This window comes from Berghia stephanieae, chromosome 2, assembly GCF_034508935.2.
Source record: "Berghia stephanieae isolate SIO BIC M18660-M18661 chromosome 2, UCSD_Bste_1.3, whole genome shotgun sequence".
In the NCBI taxonomy this organism is placed as follows: Eukaryota; Metazoa; Mollusca; class Gastropoda; order Nudibranchia; family Aeolidiidae; genus Berghia; species Berghia stephanieae.
The window spans coordinates 11,537,988-11,556,626 of NC_088361.1; the positions used below are offsets into that span (position 1 = coordinate 11,537,988).

The 18,639-nt window shown below is 34.7% G+C and overlaps 1 protein-coding gene across 3 annotated transcripts; it reads left to right on the forward strand.

Annotated features, from left to right (window-relative positions):
- Window positions 1-538: 538 nt before the first annotated feature.
- LOC144964310 (N-acetylgalactosamine kinase-like) lies at window positions 539-18,027 on the forward strand. 3 transcript variants are annotated; one of them, XM_078898408.1, is made up of 10 exons: window positions 539-835; window positions 2,164-2,233; window positions 4,043-4,131; window positions 5,567-5,690; window positions 6,550-6,787; window positions 7,264-7,362; window positions 9,231-9,383; window positions 10,120-10,333; window positions 12,137-12,338; window positions 13,660-18,027. In XM_078898408.1, the coding sequence occupies exons 2-10, from the start codon at window positions 2,181-2,183 to the stop codon at window positions 13,859-13,861; spliced, it is 1,374 nt and encodes a 457-aa protein (XP_078754534.1). In that variant the 5' UTR covers window positions 539-835; window positions 2,164-2,180; the 3' UTR covers window positions 13,862-18,027. The 3 variants fall into 3 exon arrangements, with proteins under 3 accessions (XP_078754534.1, XP_078754537.1, XP_078754535.1); XM_078898411.1 differs by lacking the exon at window positions 539-835 and adding an exon at window positions 897-915; XM_078898409.1 differs by lacking the exon at window positions 539-835 and adding an exon at window positions 1,032-1,114.
- Window positions 18,028-18,639: the final 612 nt, after the last annotated feature.

Below are 18,639 nucleotides of genomic sequence, written 5' to 3' on the forward strand. Positions count from 1 at the left end.
CAATTCTGTGTAAGTGTGTGTGTGTGTATGTGTGTGTGTGTGATGTGTGATTTTGTGTGAGTGCGAGTGTGTGAGAGCCCTCTATCGTAACAAAGAGAGAGAAAGAGAGAGAAAGAGAGAGAGAGAGAGAGAGAGAGAGAGAGAGAGAGGGGGGGGGTAAATTTGACATAACCAATGGTGTGTTAAGCTTTGTTTTGAATGTAAAAAGTATGAATTCGAACCAATTTGATGATAGTTACCACTATTTCCAACAGTTGTGGTGACTGAAATGGTTTTGTATGCACATAAACTAGCGATTTGCGGGTTACGTGGCGTGTGTTTTGTTTACATCGTGTGCAACAAAATATACTTGAGTAAACGGGCCAATATTTATTAACACAGTTGAACTCATTACTGACACAGTCCATTAACAAGAGCGTTAGTTGCGTAGACACTACCACTTCCCTCTTTCCAAGCCTGTTAATGTCAAGTTACCTATCTATCTTTATTATCGTAATAATATTTCAACAAGGGTCAATTAAAGGACAAATTGACCTGATGACTGACAACGTGGCCAAAAGTCACTGCATGAGGATATTAAATTATCTAATTCTAATGCTATCGTATTCCTTCTCAGGACAGACGTGTAGTCATTAAGAATTATTTAAAATTGGATAATCTCTGGTTGCATTGTTATTGTTCGTATAAATCTGTTAAAAGAACACAGATCATTTTTTACGGCTTGGTGACACTTGAATAAAGTCAAGAAAGATAATCAATCATCGATCAACTCAACACAGTCGCAAGTTTTCTTCGGCACTTATCTTTTTATCTTTTTCCTTTCTGTTTGTGTGAGGTAATGTTGCATCATCACATAATTTACATACTGTTTTGTTTTTAAATTGGTTTTATTTTCAACGCATCTGTTTATTTTTTGTAAGCTCATCGCAGCTCATAGTGATCGAACAAACACTTTTGCAGCTGCAAACTTGATAGATAGAACACCGACGGAATGTATTGTGAAGATTTTTCACAAAACATTTTGTGCGGTGACACGTCAACTTGGAGCTGCAAAGTATGTGGCAGTTGAAGGCGAACCGGCATTCGTTGAAAATGATGTAGACCCCTCTCGAAAGTACATTTTAATGCAGTCAGATTTAGTCAAAATTATGATGCTTTCATTGTAATTGTGAGATCAATGAATGAAGCGTTTTTGCAGAGAAATTGTCCATGACATAACTATGTTCAATGCGCTTTACAAATGGTCCCAAGTCAACAGCAACGATTAATACGGAAGAAGAACATTTTATGATTATTTTTTTTCCGAAAGAGCCAACGCTGTTCTGTTCAATACCTGAGTGCAGTGAGAGATTAGGGTAAATAGTTGGGGTTTTTATTCAATTCAAGGACTCAACTTTGCGTTGCTCAATCAAATTGGGACTGAAACCAGGCATCCACTGGTCTGAATGCGTGTCATACCACGAGAACACAAAAGCAAATAAATACTAACGAAAGGGGGAGATGGTGAGCCTTCTGGTGAAAACTGTTTCCATCTGAAGCCTTTCCATTTTCACCTTTTCATTAGTATTTTTACGATCCCAGGCACCAGTGAGCCACTGCTCTCTAAAGGCTAAAGGCACACGAAGTCAAAGATAAATTGGACAAGGGCTTCATCCAGCAATGGATACGCAATGCCTATTCAGTTTCCAAATTAAGATATGCTGAGTGGAGTACAAGATATTAAAAAACTGTATATATTACTATTATGTACTCCTTCAGATAGTGTCAAAGACCGATAAGATAAATATGCATATGCTAAGTAAAGTACAAGATGTTATAAAACTTTATCTAATCCTTTAGATAGCGTCAAGAGACCCATTGAGTGGAATTTTATCACAGTCACTGCAGTATTAAATAGAGATTTAGCACTATGGGGCGGGGGGGGGGGGGGTCCAAAAAATCTCAACTGCACCGCCGATCTATATACCGGTGCCTTTACTTTTCTTATGGATAGAGTGTTCTACTAACCAAACTGTTGTGCCCCCAAAGAGTCAACAAGTTAATGTATTTATTCCATTGATATCGAATTTTTGTGAAAGTCCACATTTGTCATTTAATGTGGGTATGATTAGTAATCAATTTGATAACTCAAGTTTTAATTTTTTTTTAATATAATTTTTTTAGGTTCTAGGGGAAGCACAATGGCGGATGAGGACATTCCAGTGTTAGCTATCCCAGATAGCAAGAAAGAAAGGTGAGTTTTCTTCTTTTTTTTTTTTTTTTAAATTTTATAGGATATTTTCAAAATTGATAGGGTTATGGTTTTTTTAAACATGATTTGAAAACATTTGAGATATTTTAAAACTCTTTTGATTGGCTTGGTTTTCCAAGAAATTGGAATGTTTGCCACAAAGAGGTAAATATCAGTATTCAGTTATTTTATTTTTTCCTGGGTCGGGTTCCTGACCTCCCATAGTGGGGCAAGGAGATCACTTATTGTCTTCTATACCCCTATATCTGTTTTCAACTTGCTTTTTATCTTTGTCTTGGAATATAATTACATAGTTTTGTCCTTGTCGGAGTCCTTGGCTGAGAGGGAACAAGTCAAATATATATTATATAGTTTGGGAGATGATATTTTTTTCCTTGTAAATCATCTCTCTGATATGTATTGTTATTTATTTGTTGTTCAAAATAAACCAAAAAAAATATTAAGCTAAATTTTGTGTTCAAAGCATTTTAGAAGAAGGTCTAAGCCAACAATAAGACTTATCATGTAGTATAAGACGGGACTCATGTAAGGCGCTATTGCATTATTTTTAGGCAGAGACTATGCTTTTATTGACTAGGTACTCATTTTACATCTGAGTACAGTGCAGTGAGAGAATGTGCTTTTATCAACAAGGTACTCATTTTACATCTGTTTTGTTTTGTTTTTTGTTTTTAAGGGTTTTACGGCGCTTGCAACACATTAAGGTCATATAAGCGCCATTTTACATCTGAATACGGTGAGAAAATGTGAGTAAAGAGCTTTTTCCAAGAACTTAATTTTGTGTCTTCTGTTCGAGTCGAGGACCTTCAAGTCCAAAGGCAGCAGCTTCTAATGGTCTCTCACTTCAAGATTATAATAGTCTATCCAGGCAGCGAATTTGTTGCCGCATTTGCGTACAGTCACCAACCCACCTAGTAGCCTCGTCACAACACAACGCTTGACCAGATGCTCTGCGGTTTCAGGTCCTTTGTACAAAACGGTAGGGCTGCCTGAAGCCGGTGATCGTAAAATACTAACGAAAGAGTGAAAATGGAGGGGCTTCGTATGGGAACAAAACAGACAATGGACGTTTCGGGTACAAACCCTTCATTGTTGTGCTGACGAAGGGTTTGTACCCGAATCGTCCATTGTCTGTTTTGTTCCCATACGAAGCCCCTCCATTTTCACTCTTTCGTTAGGTCCTTTGTACAGAGCATACGAGTTGGACAGGTGAAAAGTTTCCACTGATGAAGTATTGCCGCCTTTAAGCACGTTCTTGATCTCAGTCTGTTTGCACCAACCCTGTGTCTTCTCTTGCTGGTATAGAAGCATGGCGACTTCTCTCCCAGTTCCGAGGGGTCTACATTCCCCCCCCCCCCCCCCCACCCCGGCCCCCCCACGAGGGACCAAATTTTTCAAAGTCAACTTCATCTCGTGCCAAAGGTCCACAAAGCATTGACTATTGGTGACATTGGTGTATGTACGCTTGTGATGTTCCTGAGTTAGTAAATTGTGCACAACTTCTCTATGTAAAGTGCTTTGAGACTTCAGTGCAAGCACTCTATAAGTAAGCTTATTATTATTATTATTATTATTATTATTATTATTATTATTATTATTATTATTATTATTATTATTATTATTATTATTACAAAAAAGGATTAATTTTATGAATCATCTTGGCTAAAATATCCATCAGTCTTCCTGATGTCTGAAGGACAAGAAGATGACCTTTGAACTGTCTATTTCGCTGGTTCGGATAAGTAAGAACTGTCTATTTATTATAATAGAATTTTTTTCACATCTTTCCAGATTTGACAAGTTGAAATCATTGTTCAAAGAGAGATTCGGTGAAGATCCAGAGTTTTTTGCCAGAGCACCAGGCCGTGTGAACCTAATTGGTAAAGAAACGCATTGTTTAACCAGATATATTCTAATACTACTTCTTTATTTATCTATTTTAAAAATATTTTCCTTCATAAAATCTCACATTTTGTGCAGAAAATGAACATTACCCCATGAGCATTCTCAAAAAAACCCAATGTTTTGTTTTCTTGGTGTGACAAGAGGGAGACAGCTCATGGCTATGTTCCTTTTTATGCCATTTTCTATGATGTGAAGCGGTGTGAGATATTAACACTAATATAATTGTAACAATTACTTACCAGTATTCGAAGTACGATTTTTCACCCACCAGATATTAATATGATCTACCTTTGGTAGCTTCAATTGGTAACAGGTAAAAAATTTGATATCGTAGGAAATGGTATGCTTGAATGTATGGAATGAAATGTTGTATGTGTTCCTTTCTGCAGAGATCATGTGCCTGTTCTGAATGGTTCCTTATTAAGTAGACTCAGAATAGACCTAGATAGATCACTTCTGGCATCTTTTGTCCTCCACCTGAACTTGACAAAATTTTTATAAAGTTAATAATATGATTAACATTATAAAAAATTAGTCAAGTTAATAATAATAATACTTAGCTTCATCCTCTCAGAAATTATTTGTATTGAAGTTATATATATATATATATATATATATATATATATATATATATATATATATATATATATATATAATAAACATAGAATGAATAATTGCACTGGTCACACAAAGCATCGAGTAATAGAGAATATTTGAGAATCGCAAACAAAGTTATATAAACAGTTTAAATACATACAGATTGTGTACATTTTGTTGTAAGAAAATGTACAGTTATTAATTTGTTTCTTTTCTTGGATTCTTAGCTCTTGATATTTTGATTGGCTAATCTTTTATGTTTATTTTTCCTAATGCTTAAATGACCTGGCGGTCTCACAAGTTGTTAAACTCTCCTCCCCCCTCCCAGATTATAAGTAACATTTCCTTATTGAGCTTTGGTCATCGGTGTTGCAATTAAAAGTTCTTACAAATGAGATACATGATGTCATGAAGTAATTGTTGACAGTCATAGAAATACTGAATAAATTAATTTTCCATAAGGATGTTTGGTTATATTCGTTTAATTTTGATTTAAATTTCACACTGCACAGGCAGTTTGGAGACAAAACATATTCTTGTTAGGATTTTGAGGATAAAACCAGTAACAAAATACAATACAATTTGGACAAAACTCATATATATATATATATATATATATATATATATATATATATATTAATATATATATATATATATATATATATATATATATATATTATATATATATATATATATATATATATATATATATATATATATATATATATATATATATATATATATAGATATATATATATATATATATATGATCAGAGTTGGCATTCACTTACAATTTTGTTCCATTTTTATCAGGTGAGCACATTGACTACTGTGGCTATGCTGTGCTACCAATGGCCATTGAACAAGATATCATCATGGCTGTGAGCCCAGACTCGAATGGGAACATAACACTTGTCAATACAGATCCACAACATAAGTAAGTTTTGATCTTTACAGATTTATCAAAGCCTGCTAATTTTTCGTATTCCTATGAATTTTAGACCTCAGCTACCAATTTACAAAATTGTCACATTTACAATATATGTTCACTTTACTGTGATTAATATTTTGATTTATGATTTTATTAGGACTGTTAGAGGACATTGTTGATTTTCTTTGTCTTCTCTCTTTTTCATTCACTTTTGACCAAAAGCAAAAAATTAATTGATAATTGAGGGCATTGAATTCAATTTCTAACAGTCCAAAAATACAGAGATTTCGTAAATCAGGTCATTTTTATTTTAAAGTCATTTCCTCCTGGTGACATAATGCTAGATGACACGTTACTGATCTAATTACAATTATCACTTGTTTTTGTTTCTGTTTCTGTCTCTTATTATATTATCATTGGGGGTGGGGGGAGATGGGTTCAATTTTTCTAGGCCAGAAACATCGAAATGATTTAATATGTTTATTGTCTTAAAGTTAATATGGTTGCATTTCTATTAAGCATTTTTCGGGATGTTAGATTACAGTACAGATGGAAGTTGATTTTTTTTTTTTTTTTTTTTTTTTTAATTTTCCATCCTTTTAATTTCATAGGTATTTCGCATAATATGCTTATATACCTCAATTTTGATATTTCAATTGTCAAGAATTGTTTCATATTTTTTTTATGCAGTTTATTCTTTTGTTAATTTTTTGTTGATTCCTTTAAACTTTTCTAGTTTTTGTTGATGTTTTAATTGTTTTTTTGGGTTTTTTAAATTTTGCATATATTTTTTTTGGGGGGGGGGGGGTGTATTGTTTTGTTTTGGGGATCATTTTACACTATTTTTGGCTTTCATTTATCCCAGAGACTTTACCTGCGATGTGATGCAAATAAACATCACCAGAGACAAACCCATTTGGTACAAGTATGTTCTGTGTGGTGTCCTTGGTATGAAAGAGAAATTCTGTAGTCTCATCACAATGGGTTTCAAAGCCATAGTCGACGGTACTGTTCCACCAAGTGCAGGCTTATCTAGTTCAAGTGCTGTTGTGTGTTGCTCTGCTCTAGCTATGCTGAAGGCAAATCACTGGCCCATGTCTAAGGTACTCAATTTTATAATAAATGATAACGTGTTTTTAGTTGATAATTCTTTCTGGTAGCATTCAGTTGCTTATGACGTTTAATGCTTAAAATGTTCCGTAAGACATAACAGTACTCCGGTGACAAAATGATACACATTCAGGACTTTTAACTACTAGAGTGCCATTGTTCATTTAAAGTGAAATTTCCTTAGCATACTCATGAAAGGGGCATAACTCCAATTTTCTTGAGATCTGAATTTTAATGTTACTCAGTCATCTCAATTTAGAGTATTTGTGTTCAAGGGCTGAGAGAGTTGAATGTGGCAGCCATTTTTGGTATTTCGGCTGAAGTATTTTGATAATCTTCACAAGATGTCTAAATCTATTTTTTAAAGATAAATTTCAAACTGCACAAATTTGAATAAGATCATTGTTAGATATCCCAAAATGTGATGGAAAAAATGCTAACATAGAATCATTTGAATTGTCCTGTCCAGACTGACCTTGCAGAGGCATGTTCCAAGTGTGAACGGTATATCGGAACGGAGGGTGGTGGTATGGACCAAGCTATTAGTCTTACAGCTCAACAAGGAAAGGTAATGACAGGAAGGTTGGCAGAGGGAAAGAGAGGGGGAGAGGTATGTTGTGATGGGTTATTGAAGTTCAGGACAAGTTGTATAAAACAATAGTTTACAAAATGCAGGTTGTTTGGGTTTGGGTTTTTTTTGTTTTTTAAAAAATATAATTCAATGAGTCTGGAGAATTGCATTTATCTTTTTGAATACCAAGAGGAAAACATTCCCAATGACAGAATTTCAAATTCTGAGTGTTTTTGTGATAGATGTGATGTGATATTGTAATATAAATATTGTTTTAGTCATATTTCATTTGTATACATGACTGGCAAGTAAGTCTTATTTCTAATTTGCTTCTTTTTTTGTTTTTTTGTTTTTTGTTTCGATAATTTTATATTAACGTAAAAATCAAGTTTATTGGTTCAACTGAATGAGTATATTTATGTATTTAAAAAACAGATAAAATTATTCATCTCCAAGGGGAAATTTGTCTTTAGGGTCTATTCTAAGGGTATAATTGAATAACCCTGGCGTCAGCCTCAGTGTAGTGCCGCAAAGTGAGCTAGGACAAGGTGACTTGTTTAAGGTCACACAGCTAAGACAGGAGTCAAACTTGGTACCTTCCGTGTTCGAAGCAAAGTCCATACTGCTGAGCCATGCTGCTCCACTCAGAAGAAATATTTATTTCTGGGTGGGGATCCTGACCTCCCATAGTGGGAAGGGAGGTACATGCTGTGTCTTCTATCCCCCCATACCCGTTTTCCAATTGTTTCCTGTCGTTGTCTTGGAATGAGATTACTTGGTTTTGTCCTGACCCTGGCTGGAATTCCTTGGCTGGGAGTGAAACAGTCGAATGTATAGTTGTAGTTTTGGGAGATGATATTTTTTTCCTTGTAAATCATCTCTCTGTTACGCATTGTATTATGTTTAGTTTACATATTATATTATATGATTGGTAAACATTTGAATATATTCCTCTTAGTTGGGACCTGTACTTGTGTCTGGATGAGACTTTTAGGTATCTCAAACTAAGTACTTTGACGGTGTGCTCTTGGAATCTACATCTGATCCCTATTTGAACCAATTCCCCTTTGTCTTACCTTTTCTTTTGTGCTTTAATTGTAATTCTAGAACTTTTTACTATCCCATTTTCTTCCTTTTTACTGGCGCTGATATGACCTTAATGTGTTGCAAGTGCCGTAAAACCCTTGAAAACAAAAACAAACAACAAAATATTTATTTAAAGAGGAATGAGATAACAGAATCAATATCACCAAAACTATTTACGATAACAATCATGGAATTGATTGAAACGATCAATCTCAAAAAACGATGAAATACGCATAGATTTATTTTCACTGAAAAGATGAATGTCGATGATGCAACATTGCTGCTGAAACCATTTCCTGACATGGGGCACAGTCTAAATATCTAGTAAAGGAGGAAAGTTCAAAAAATGATATCGAAAATATGTATAGAAAACCAAGTGGAAATGGACAATACGTGTAGCGAGAATGGCAAACAACAGATGAACAAAGGGATCTACTGGAAAACGATGGAAAAGAAGACCAAGAATGGGTTGGAAAGATGACATCCAGCAATATGCAGGTGCAAACTTCCACAGAAAAAAAAACTGCAGATCACTGTGATTCAAGAAGCCCCGAGAGGGTTCATTTCTGCCTTGGTGACCAGTGTTCCAGATTGAGAGCTGGAAATATATATTAATAATAATAAAAATAACAACAATAATAATAATAATAATAATAATAATAATAAGCATATTTCTATAGCGCCTTTCGTTGAAACCTCAAGGTGCTTATTTGTCAAAATATTTCTTGCTGAAGAACGATTTTGAAATAATAATTAAAGTCAACTTTGTTTTCATTCAGGCCAAATTGATAGAATTCAATCCCCTGAAAACAACAGATGTTCAACTTCCACCAGGTGCCTCCTTTATTGTCAGCAATAGCCTGGCAGAAATAAACAAAGCAGCAACTCCTCAATTTAATACACGCGTTGTTGAGTGCAGGATTGCTACCCAGGTAAGAGATTTTATCTTTTTGATAATCATATTTATAGCTCAGTTCCTTTAAAATGTTGCGTTTTCTTTTTTTTTTCAATTTATCATCTATAAGGATCCAGTAGATGAATATTAATGGTGCCAGATTCGTATTTTCTGATAGATCTTCCAAAGTCATAAAGGTGAGTAAAATGGAACAGTTGTGAAATGATTCCCTGGTGGCCAATGGTTTTCTTTCATATTATTTTTTTTTTTTTAAATTCATAACAGTGTATAACACTGATGATGGGACCAGCCGAAAATCCGTTTCATAGCCCAATTTCAGGGGAAATAACACAAATGGCTTAAATCACCATATAAAATGATGGAGTAGCAAATAGCCTTCGCACATACACGCACACAGGGCATTCATGAACTAGGCTGAGGCTAGCTCTCATTTGCCTTTAGCTGTAGGCGTAGCTGAGCAATATGTAGGCTAATACATTGTATTTGCAGATATTGAGTGGGCTTCGCACCCCTTTTATAACCAATTAGGCTCATAAAAATCCTGCTATAGCAGGTAAATTTTACTAAAGGCAAAGAGGGGAAAAAAACAGGGATTTTAAAGACCCTTGTTATAACAGTCGCTTGTTATATCCGGACTTGTTATAATGAGGTTCCACTGTATATGTCTTTCATCAAAATACAGTTGTCAGATTGGCTAATCTCAACTTAATATTGGTTGTATGATCTTTCTTTTTGTTTGATTTTTCGACAAGATCCTTGCTGCATCTCAGCCTGATATGGACTGGAAAGGCATCAAACGTCTTGGAGATTTACAGAAAAGGCTTGGACTCAGTCTGGATGACATGATTCACCTGGTGGAAAAGACGTTGCACCAGGAACCTTACTCAAAGGACGAAATTTGCCAAATTTTGAATGTTACGCCAAAGGAATTGGAGCAAACCAGTTTAAGCGCAAACACTTTAAAAGGTGCAGTAAATCAAGATCTGTGTGTGTGTGATTTAGATTAGTGTCATCAGGTTTAAATCCACTTGAGGACTAGTAATTGTTGAATTTAACCCCCTCCTTACCAACTATAGGAAAATCGTCACATTCGTTATGATACAACCAACATTTTTCTTATTCAAATTTCTTTTGTACATCAGAAAATTTAAAGAAAATGAACGGGGAGCATGTTTTGCTAAAGAAATTGTGTATGGCAAGATCTTTACTACTATTATGTCTGAATGATAAAAAATATATTTGAGTTGGGTGTGAAGTTTTGGGGGAAATCCTGAAAATGGCTGGTAAAGAGAGGGTTAATGATGAATTGGTCACAAAGTAGATAAAGTAGAATATAGTTTCTCTAAAAGCAACTTCTTGTTCAAAAAGGATGATTAAGGCTGAAAAGCTGAGCAGGTTATTCATTGATGTTTTGGGTAAATATTATAATTTATTTAGCCTAAGATAGCAGCTCTTTCTCTTGGTTTTTATCAGAATACAATCTCAACACTGAATTGACAAATAGAATTTTTAAATAGGCAAAATTTGACCTATGATTTTAATTTTATCATGCCCAATTACGATACAATATATTGTGCCCATCAATGGTCTTCTTATTGACAATAAGGCCAAAGGGGTGTTGTTAGGATCAACTCTTCCTTTGTGCGTGTTGGGGGCTGGTTTTAGAGTCAACCCTACTCTGGGTGGGGATCCTGACCTCCCATAGCAGGCAGGGAGGTTCATACTGTGTCTTCTATCCCCTTATATCTGTTTTCCAACATGCTTTCTGTCTTTGTCTCGGAATGAGATTACTTGGTTTGTCCTAGCACTGGCCGGAATCCTAGCTGGGAGGAAAACAGTCAAATGCATAGTTATTGTTTTGGGAGATGATATTTTTTTCCTTGTAAATCCTCTCTCTGTTATGTATTATTATTTTTATTTTGAATGTATAATGTAAGCTTTTGAGTGTGTTCCTCTTTGTTGGATTTTGTGCTTGTGTCTGGATGAGACTTGTAAGTGATTTCAAACTTAAGTACATTGGTGGTATACTCTTGGAATCTACATCTGATCCCTCTTTGTTCTCAGTTCCCCTTTGTCTTACTTTTTCTTGGATGCTTTAATTGTAATTCTAGAACTTTTTACTATCCCATTTTCTTCCTTTTTACTGGCGCTGATATAACCTAAATGTGTTGCAAGCGCCGTAAAACCCTTAAAAACAAAAAACAAACAGTCAACCCTACCTACTGGCCTTAGTCACCCCATTCCAGTGCACATTAATGGGGCAGATCCATGATAAGCTGTTGGTGATTTTAAGACCCAAGTATTTTGCACTGTTAACTCTTGCTGATTAGACTTGGGTTTTCCTCAGACCTTATGGAAGTCCTTTTATCGTTATATTTTAGTGTATTTGATTTTTTAGCAGTGCTTCTTCTTTTCCGCTTTTATGTGGATTTCCGCATTTTTAATGATCCGTGAATAATCCGCACGTGTCAAAATCCAAGAGAAATATCCGCGGAAAATTTCAAGAAAAAAAAATTTCAAGAAAAAATCATAATTTTGATGCCAAAGTGGCTCCAAATGGCTCTAATTGCATGTCAATTTTTTAAATTTCCTCCGGACCTCCCCCCCCCCCCCCCCCCCCTAGGTGGGCTTCTAAAAAAAATCCTCCTTTTTGACAATTTCTTGGAGGAAGCACTGTTTTAGTAATATTTTTATTGTAATTCATCTCTCTGAATAAATATATGTGCATAAGAAAATGTGTGGTAATATTTTTTTAAAATCATTTTCCAGTCGAATCATTCAAACTGTATCAACGAGCCATCCACGTCTATGGAGAAGCCAAGCGTGTTCTACGCTACAAAGAAATCTGTGATAACCAGCCAGAGGATGCCATTCAACAGCTTGGAGATCTAATGAACGCAAGTCATGCCAGTTGTCGGGACTTCTACGAATGCAGTCATCCTGATTTGGATAAGCTGGTAGAGATATGCATGTAAGGGATATTTAGTGGGCTTTTTATTGTTTCTTGTTTTTATTTTTGTTTGTTTGTTTGGTTTGTTTTGTTTTCTTTTTTTTTTGGGGGGGGGAGGGGGTTATGTTTTTTGTTGTTGTTTTTTTTTGTGTTTGTTTTTTTTTTTTTTTTTTTTTTTTTGGGGGGGGGGGGGGGGGGGAGAGTTAATCATTTTAATCCAGTTTTTACCAAATGCATGTGTCACTGGCTTCAGTCTCATGATCCTTGAATAGGAATCATATTTTTGCCCCCGGTCTTCCTATCATTCTCTGTAAAGACGAAACAAAGTGGAAGGGGAAGGGCCAATGCGTTGTGCAATACTCTTTTTACCATACATTTCTTTTTCTGGGTGGGGTTCCTGACCTCCCATAGTGGGCAGGGAGGTGCGTATTATATCTTCTATCCCCCTATATCTGTTTTCCACCTTGCTTTCTGTCTTTGTCTTGGAATGAAATACTTGGTTTTGTCCTGGCCTGGCTTTGAGGGAAACGGTCATATGTATAGTTTTGGGAAATGATATTTTCTTTCCTTGTAAATCATCTCTCCGTTATGTACTGAAATATTTTTTCTTTTACATATATAATGATTTGTAAAAATTTGACTGTTTTCCTCGAAGTCAGGACCAGTGCTTGTGTCTGGATGAGACTTTTGGGTGATCTCAAGCTAAGAAAACTGATAGTATGCTTTTGGAATCTATATCTGTTCCCTATTTGAACCCTTCCCCTTTGTCTTACTTTCTCTTGTGTGCTTTCAATTGTAAATCTATAATTTTCTTGACTATTCTATTGTCTTAACTCGCTGAAATGACCTCAGTGTGTCGCAAGAGCCGTAAAACCCTGTAAAACAAAAAAACAAGGTATGATTTTCACCAGTTCTTAGAGCCAATAAAGTGACATCTTTCACACTTTACTATTTTGGATTTTTAAACCAAAGGTTATAAATTTAGATAAAAATAAAGGCTGCTAGAAGCTGCGGACTGTAAAAAGTAATAAACAAAAATGATTAGAACAGCTTCAAAATACCAAACATGGAATGTTTCAGACTCAAAACCCTTCTTCAGCCAACAATAAAAACATAAATGCATTACTAAATTCCAGATCTACAACAGAGACATTTTGGTAGGTCCTCTCTCTAGAAGAAAAATCTTGGAATGTCATCCTTGTGAGGATAAATTGTTGAGTTTTAAAGTTACCACAGAGCTGCTACAACTTTTATCTTCTAAAAATTACGAATTTTAAAGTTGGCAGGTCTGCCATGTGGACCTAATTGTACAATTCTCTATAAAACGATTGTTTTCTCACAGACAACATGGAGCCACAGGATCAAGAATGACAGGAGCTGGTTGGGGAGGTTGTGTTGTCTCCCTTGTCAATTCTGATAAAAGTCAGTCATTGTTGGAAGGGGTCAAGGACAGTTACTACCTACCAGATGATAAGAGAGCTGTCAAAGTACAAACGTCACTGTTTGCTTCCGATCCAGGAATTGGTGGAGCTTACTACATGTAAACATTAAATTGGTGGAGCTTACTACCTGTAAACATTTACACGTGTGGAGCTTACTTCATGTAAACATTTACATGTATGGAGCTTGCTACATGTAGACATTTCATGTGGGATTTTTACTACATGCAAACTTTTACATTTGTGGAGCTTTCTACATGTAAACATTTACATGTGTGGAGCTTACAACATGCAAACTTTTACATTTGTGGAGCTTGCTACATGTAAACGTTTACATGTGTGGAGCTTACAACATGCAAACTTTTACATTTGTGGAGCTTTCTACATGTAAACATTTCATTGACGGAGGTTACTGCATGTAAACATTACATTGGAGCTTACTTCATGTAAATATTTACATTTTTGGAGCTTGCTACATTTAAACATTTACACTGGTGAAGTCTAAAACATGTAAGCATTTACATTTGATGAAATTTGTCTCGACGTGCGACCCATCAATGTCTCTAATCCTATTCATTTTTTTTAAAAAAAGGTCATTGAGGGCGGAGACAGAAATCAATAAAAACTTTCAATTAGAATCATCATGTTTTACTATTTCAGTATTCAGTCTTTTCTTTAAGATTTGTTTGAACTAACCATTATTTTTTCCAATGATGATTTCGAAAGAACATCAAGAAATAATTTTCTTTTTTAATCACTTTGTTCGATCAAGTAAAAGCCTAAGCGTCATCCACTGTGATATGACCTGTTGTTTAAAGTTGTTAAACTGCCTTTCCATGACATTGAATTTATACATTCCAGTGATGCAAATTGTTATCAGGATGTGGTTGAATTTTTGCTTGAGTTTAATTTTTCAGAACTTTCCTCTTTTTTTTTTCTATGAGTTACACATACCACAGTAATCACGTGACATAGATTATGCAGTTCTTTGAACATCGAACCTGCTGAGGATTTAATAAGAAACCCTGCGCTTTAGGGGGTGAAATGTTTTGGTATTGCACTGTGTGAACATCATGGATTCAAGCACTTTCATGTTTTCCTTGGGCAAGATTATTAACCCCGAATTTGCTCACTTTGGACAACACGGGTGATTCCTGTTGACATCAGACATCTTGTTTGATGGATTATCTTTATTCCTTCATGGAATGCTTAGGAGACAGCATCTCTCAATGCCACTGCAGAAGGGCGTAGTATATATATATTATATGGTTTGATCCATTTTAGATACCACCAATGGCATCTTTACCACAAAACTTTAAAATCTGACATTCGATTTGTTGTACCATCGTAAAACAACATTGTCATTGTCTGGGCAAATTGGAACAGCATTGAAATATTTGTGTCACTTGCTGAATTTATGTCAGTCTTTAACATTCGTTAGGCACATTGACCACGTCTAAACAATAGATATCTATTCACTAATATCGAAGTTTATATATATATATTTTTTTTTACCTTTTGTTTATAAGATAGATATTGTAATTTTGAAGTTGTCCATAGGTTCATCTTCTCTAGAAAAGGATATATTTTATATCGGAAGTAAACATCGCAATTACATGTTTTATTTATTAGAATGTGAAATTAGTTTTGCAGTCGTATTAATTTGATTTTACAAGGTTGTGGGCTTTATTTATAATTTGTTTATTTTGTTGGGGATTTCTTTTTTCATTTTGAATATGACATGCATTCTTTTATTGTCAAAGATCACTTAAATTGTTAATTTGCATTGATAAAATAAGTTGTTGATAACTAAAATCCATTGGTGCTTAAGATGTTATACCAATGTTTGTTGATAGAATATTCACTCGAAAACATTTCATTTATATGAAGTTTTTGTAATATGTAAAAGCATCAAGATTTGTACCATATTTCAGAACTATTATCATCAGTTTTATATGATGACTGCCTAGTGTTACGGACTTGTTGAGTGTGATCTGAAGGGTGAATTACGTATACATATGTTATATTTATATATACATTTGTTTTGATTATACAATTATCAGGATACCACACCAGTTCTCTACAAATGCTTCTTATTTTCTTTAGAAATGGTAAAACAAGCAACAACAACAAACATTTCTGCTCAATTGAAATATAAACACCACCTTTTTTCCAGTATGGCTTTTTATGAGATCACTCGGAAAATATATTTTACATACAATTTAAATGTACTTAACATTCTTGTTGCTAGTTTCTACTAGTTTCTTATCATATTTTGCTCAGTATTTATTTATTTATATATTTTTTTAAGCAAGGGAAAAAATCTGAATGGTTGAATTGTAAACTATTTTTATGGACCATTTTATTTTGAAGAAGGATTTATTCCACGCGTGAAATAATTTATTCAAATGTTTCACTTTATAGGGAATGAGATTAGCGGAAGAGAAGCATCCCTTGATTGGACGTCACCTTACAGAGAGAACGTCAATTTGGTTTTGCGCATGCGTCTCTCTCCTCCTCGCTTTCGGTGAAGTGTCTCAAGCCACTTTCACCGGAAGCGAGGACGAGAGATGCATGCGCAAAACCAACATGACGTTCTCTCTGTAATAACTTTTCCGTCGGTGACGTACAATCAAGGGACGCTACTCTTCCGCTAATCTCATTCCCTATTAGCTGCCTTTGATTTCTGCATGGTATGCTTTACACGCTTTATCTATTTAGATAGATATCTCATTTATACTTGCCTATTTGTTTCAACTAGATAGATATCTCATTTATACTTGCCTATTTGTTTCAACTGTGATGTAGAGTAAGCTGTTAACTTTGTTATTTTTGTTACACATGAAAACAAATCTCATTCTGCCGGTTTCACACTCGTTTTTGTTTGAAAACGGCAATATTTAGTTAATTCTCCACATAATATTTATCATTTTCGCTATTTCTCCATATATGTCATCTATTATGTTGACTTCACCAGTCTCTTCTGTCCCTGTGTATCATGTGTCCTTTCCATGTAGCTTTGTGTCCTTTGAATGGGATCAACTGGATATGCCTGGGCCCTGGACAGGGTCCATAGTGGACAGGGAGACACTTACTGTGTCTTCTATCCGCACTATATCTGTTTTCCAACTTGCTTTCTGTCTTTGTCTTTGAACGAGATTACTTGGGTTTTGCCCTGACTGGAATCCTTGGATGGGAGGGAAATAGTCAAATGTGTAGTTTGAGTTTTGGGAGATGGTGATTTTTTTTCCCTTGAGAATCATCTGTTATATACTGGTATATAATTTTTGTTTGTTTTATATTATGGCTCGTAAACATTTGAGTTTATTTCTCTTGGTAGGATATCCTGTGCTTCTGTCTGAATGAGAATGTTAGGTGATCTCAAACTAAATACACTGATTGTTTGCTCTTGGAATCTACTACTACTTTGGCTGTTCCCTATTTGAGCCATTCCCCTTTGTCTTACATTTTCTCGCATGCTTTTAATTGTAAATCTTGACATTTTTTTCCTTCCTTTTCACTGGTGCTGACTTGACCTAAATGTATCGCAAGTGCCATAAAATCCTTAAAAACAGCGAGAAACAACAAATTCCTGAAGTATTTTGCTCGGAGGGAAACATTCAGTTGGGTATTTATACTTTTGTAAGAGATGGGTTTTTTAAAACTTGTAAATTATCTCCCCTTTATATGCCTATTTTAGGTTTTTGATATTTTCTTGTTACCATCTGAATTTAAACCCTTTTGGCAGACAACTAGTACTAGGTGGCTTCAGGCTAGCTTCAAAGATGTATCACCCTTGGACCTACTTCTGATCTACGTGGAATTTGACCTCTTTTTATTTTATCTCCATGGCCTGTTGGCTCGTTTATTCCAAATTCGTACTTTTTGTCTCTGAACAGATTGCAGTTGGATCTGCTTCTTTTCCTTATTAGCTTTTTTTATCGTTCTCATAATCATCATCATTATTATTATTATTATTATTATTATTATTATTATTATTATTATTATTATTATTATTATTATTAATATTATTAGTATTAAATTAATTTTTATCATCATTATTATCTTAGTATTCTGTATTACTGTACATGTTGACTGTTAGTATAAATTATTCCTAATGCTTGAAATGTATTATGTTTGTTAATGTTTTTACAGTGGCAAGTATCAAACAGACCAATATTTGCGGGAATTTTTGTTGGAATTTATATAATTACAGATACAACATATCAATATAACCAATGATTAATAAAGAGTTATTATTGATATGATAACATTGCCAATTTACCCTTCAAATTACTTGAATTGTTGTAACCTTTCAAGGAATAATTGGAACAGAAAATTGGGTCGGGGTACTTACAACTCCCATGATAAGCCTGGGTGGTCACTCTTGCTGTGCCTTTTATTTCCTATATCTGTTTTCCATTTCTATAAAGCTTTCTGTCTCGTCCTGCAATGAGATTACTTGGTTTTGCCCCAGCCCTAGCAGTAATCCTTGTGATACTAAGCTGCTAGATGCTGTCAACTGTAAAAAGTAATAAACAAAAATGAGTATAACAGCTTCAAAAAAAAGAACAAAATACCAAACACCGAATGTTTCAGGCTCAAAACCCTTCTTCAGCCAACAACAAAAAAAACAATAAAGACATAAATACATTATTAAATTCCAAATAGACGACAGAGATATTTTTTATTAATTTTTACAGTAATCCTTGGCAACTTCCATAGTGGGCAGGGAGGCATTTACTGTGTCTTCTATCCACATATATCTGTTTTCCAATTTGCTTCTGTCTTTGTCTTCGAATGAGATTACTTGGTTTTGTCCTGGCCCTGGCAGAGTCCTTGGATAGGAGGGAAACAGCCAAATGCATAGTTATTGTTTTGGG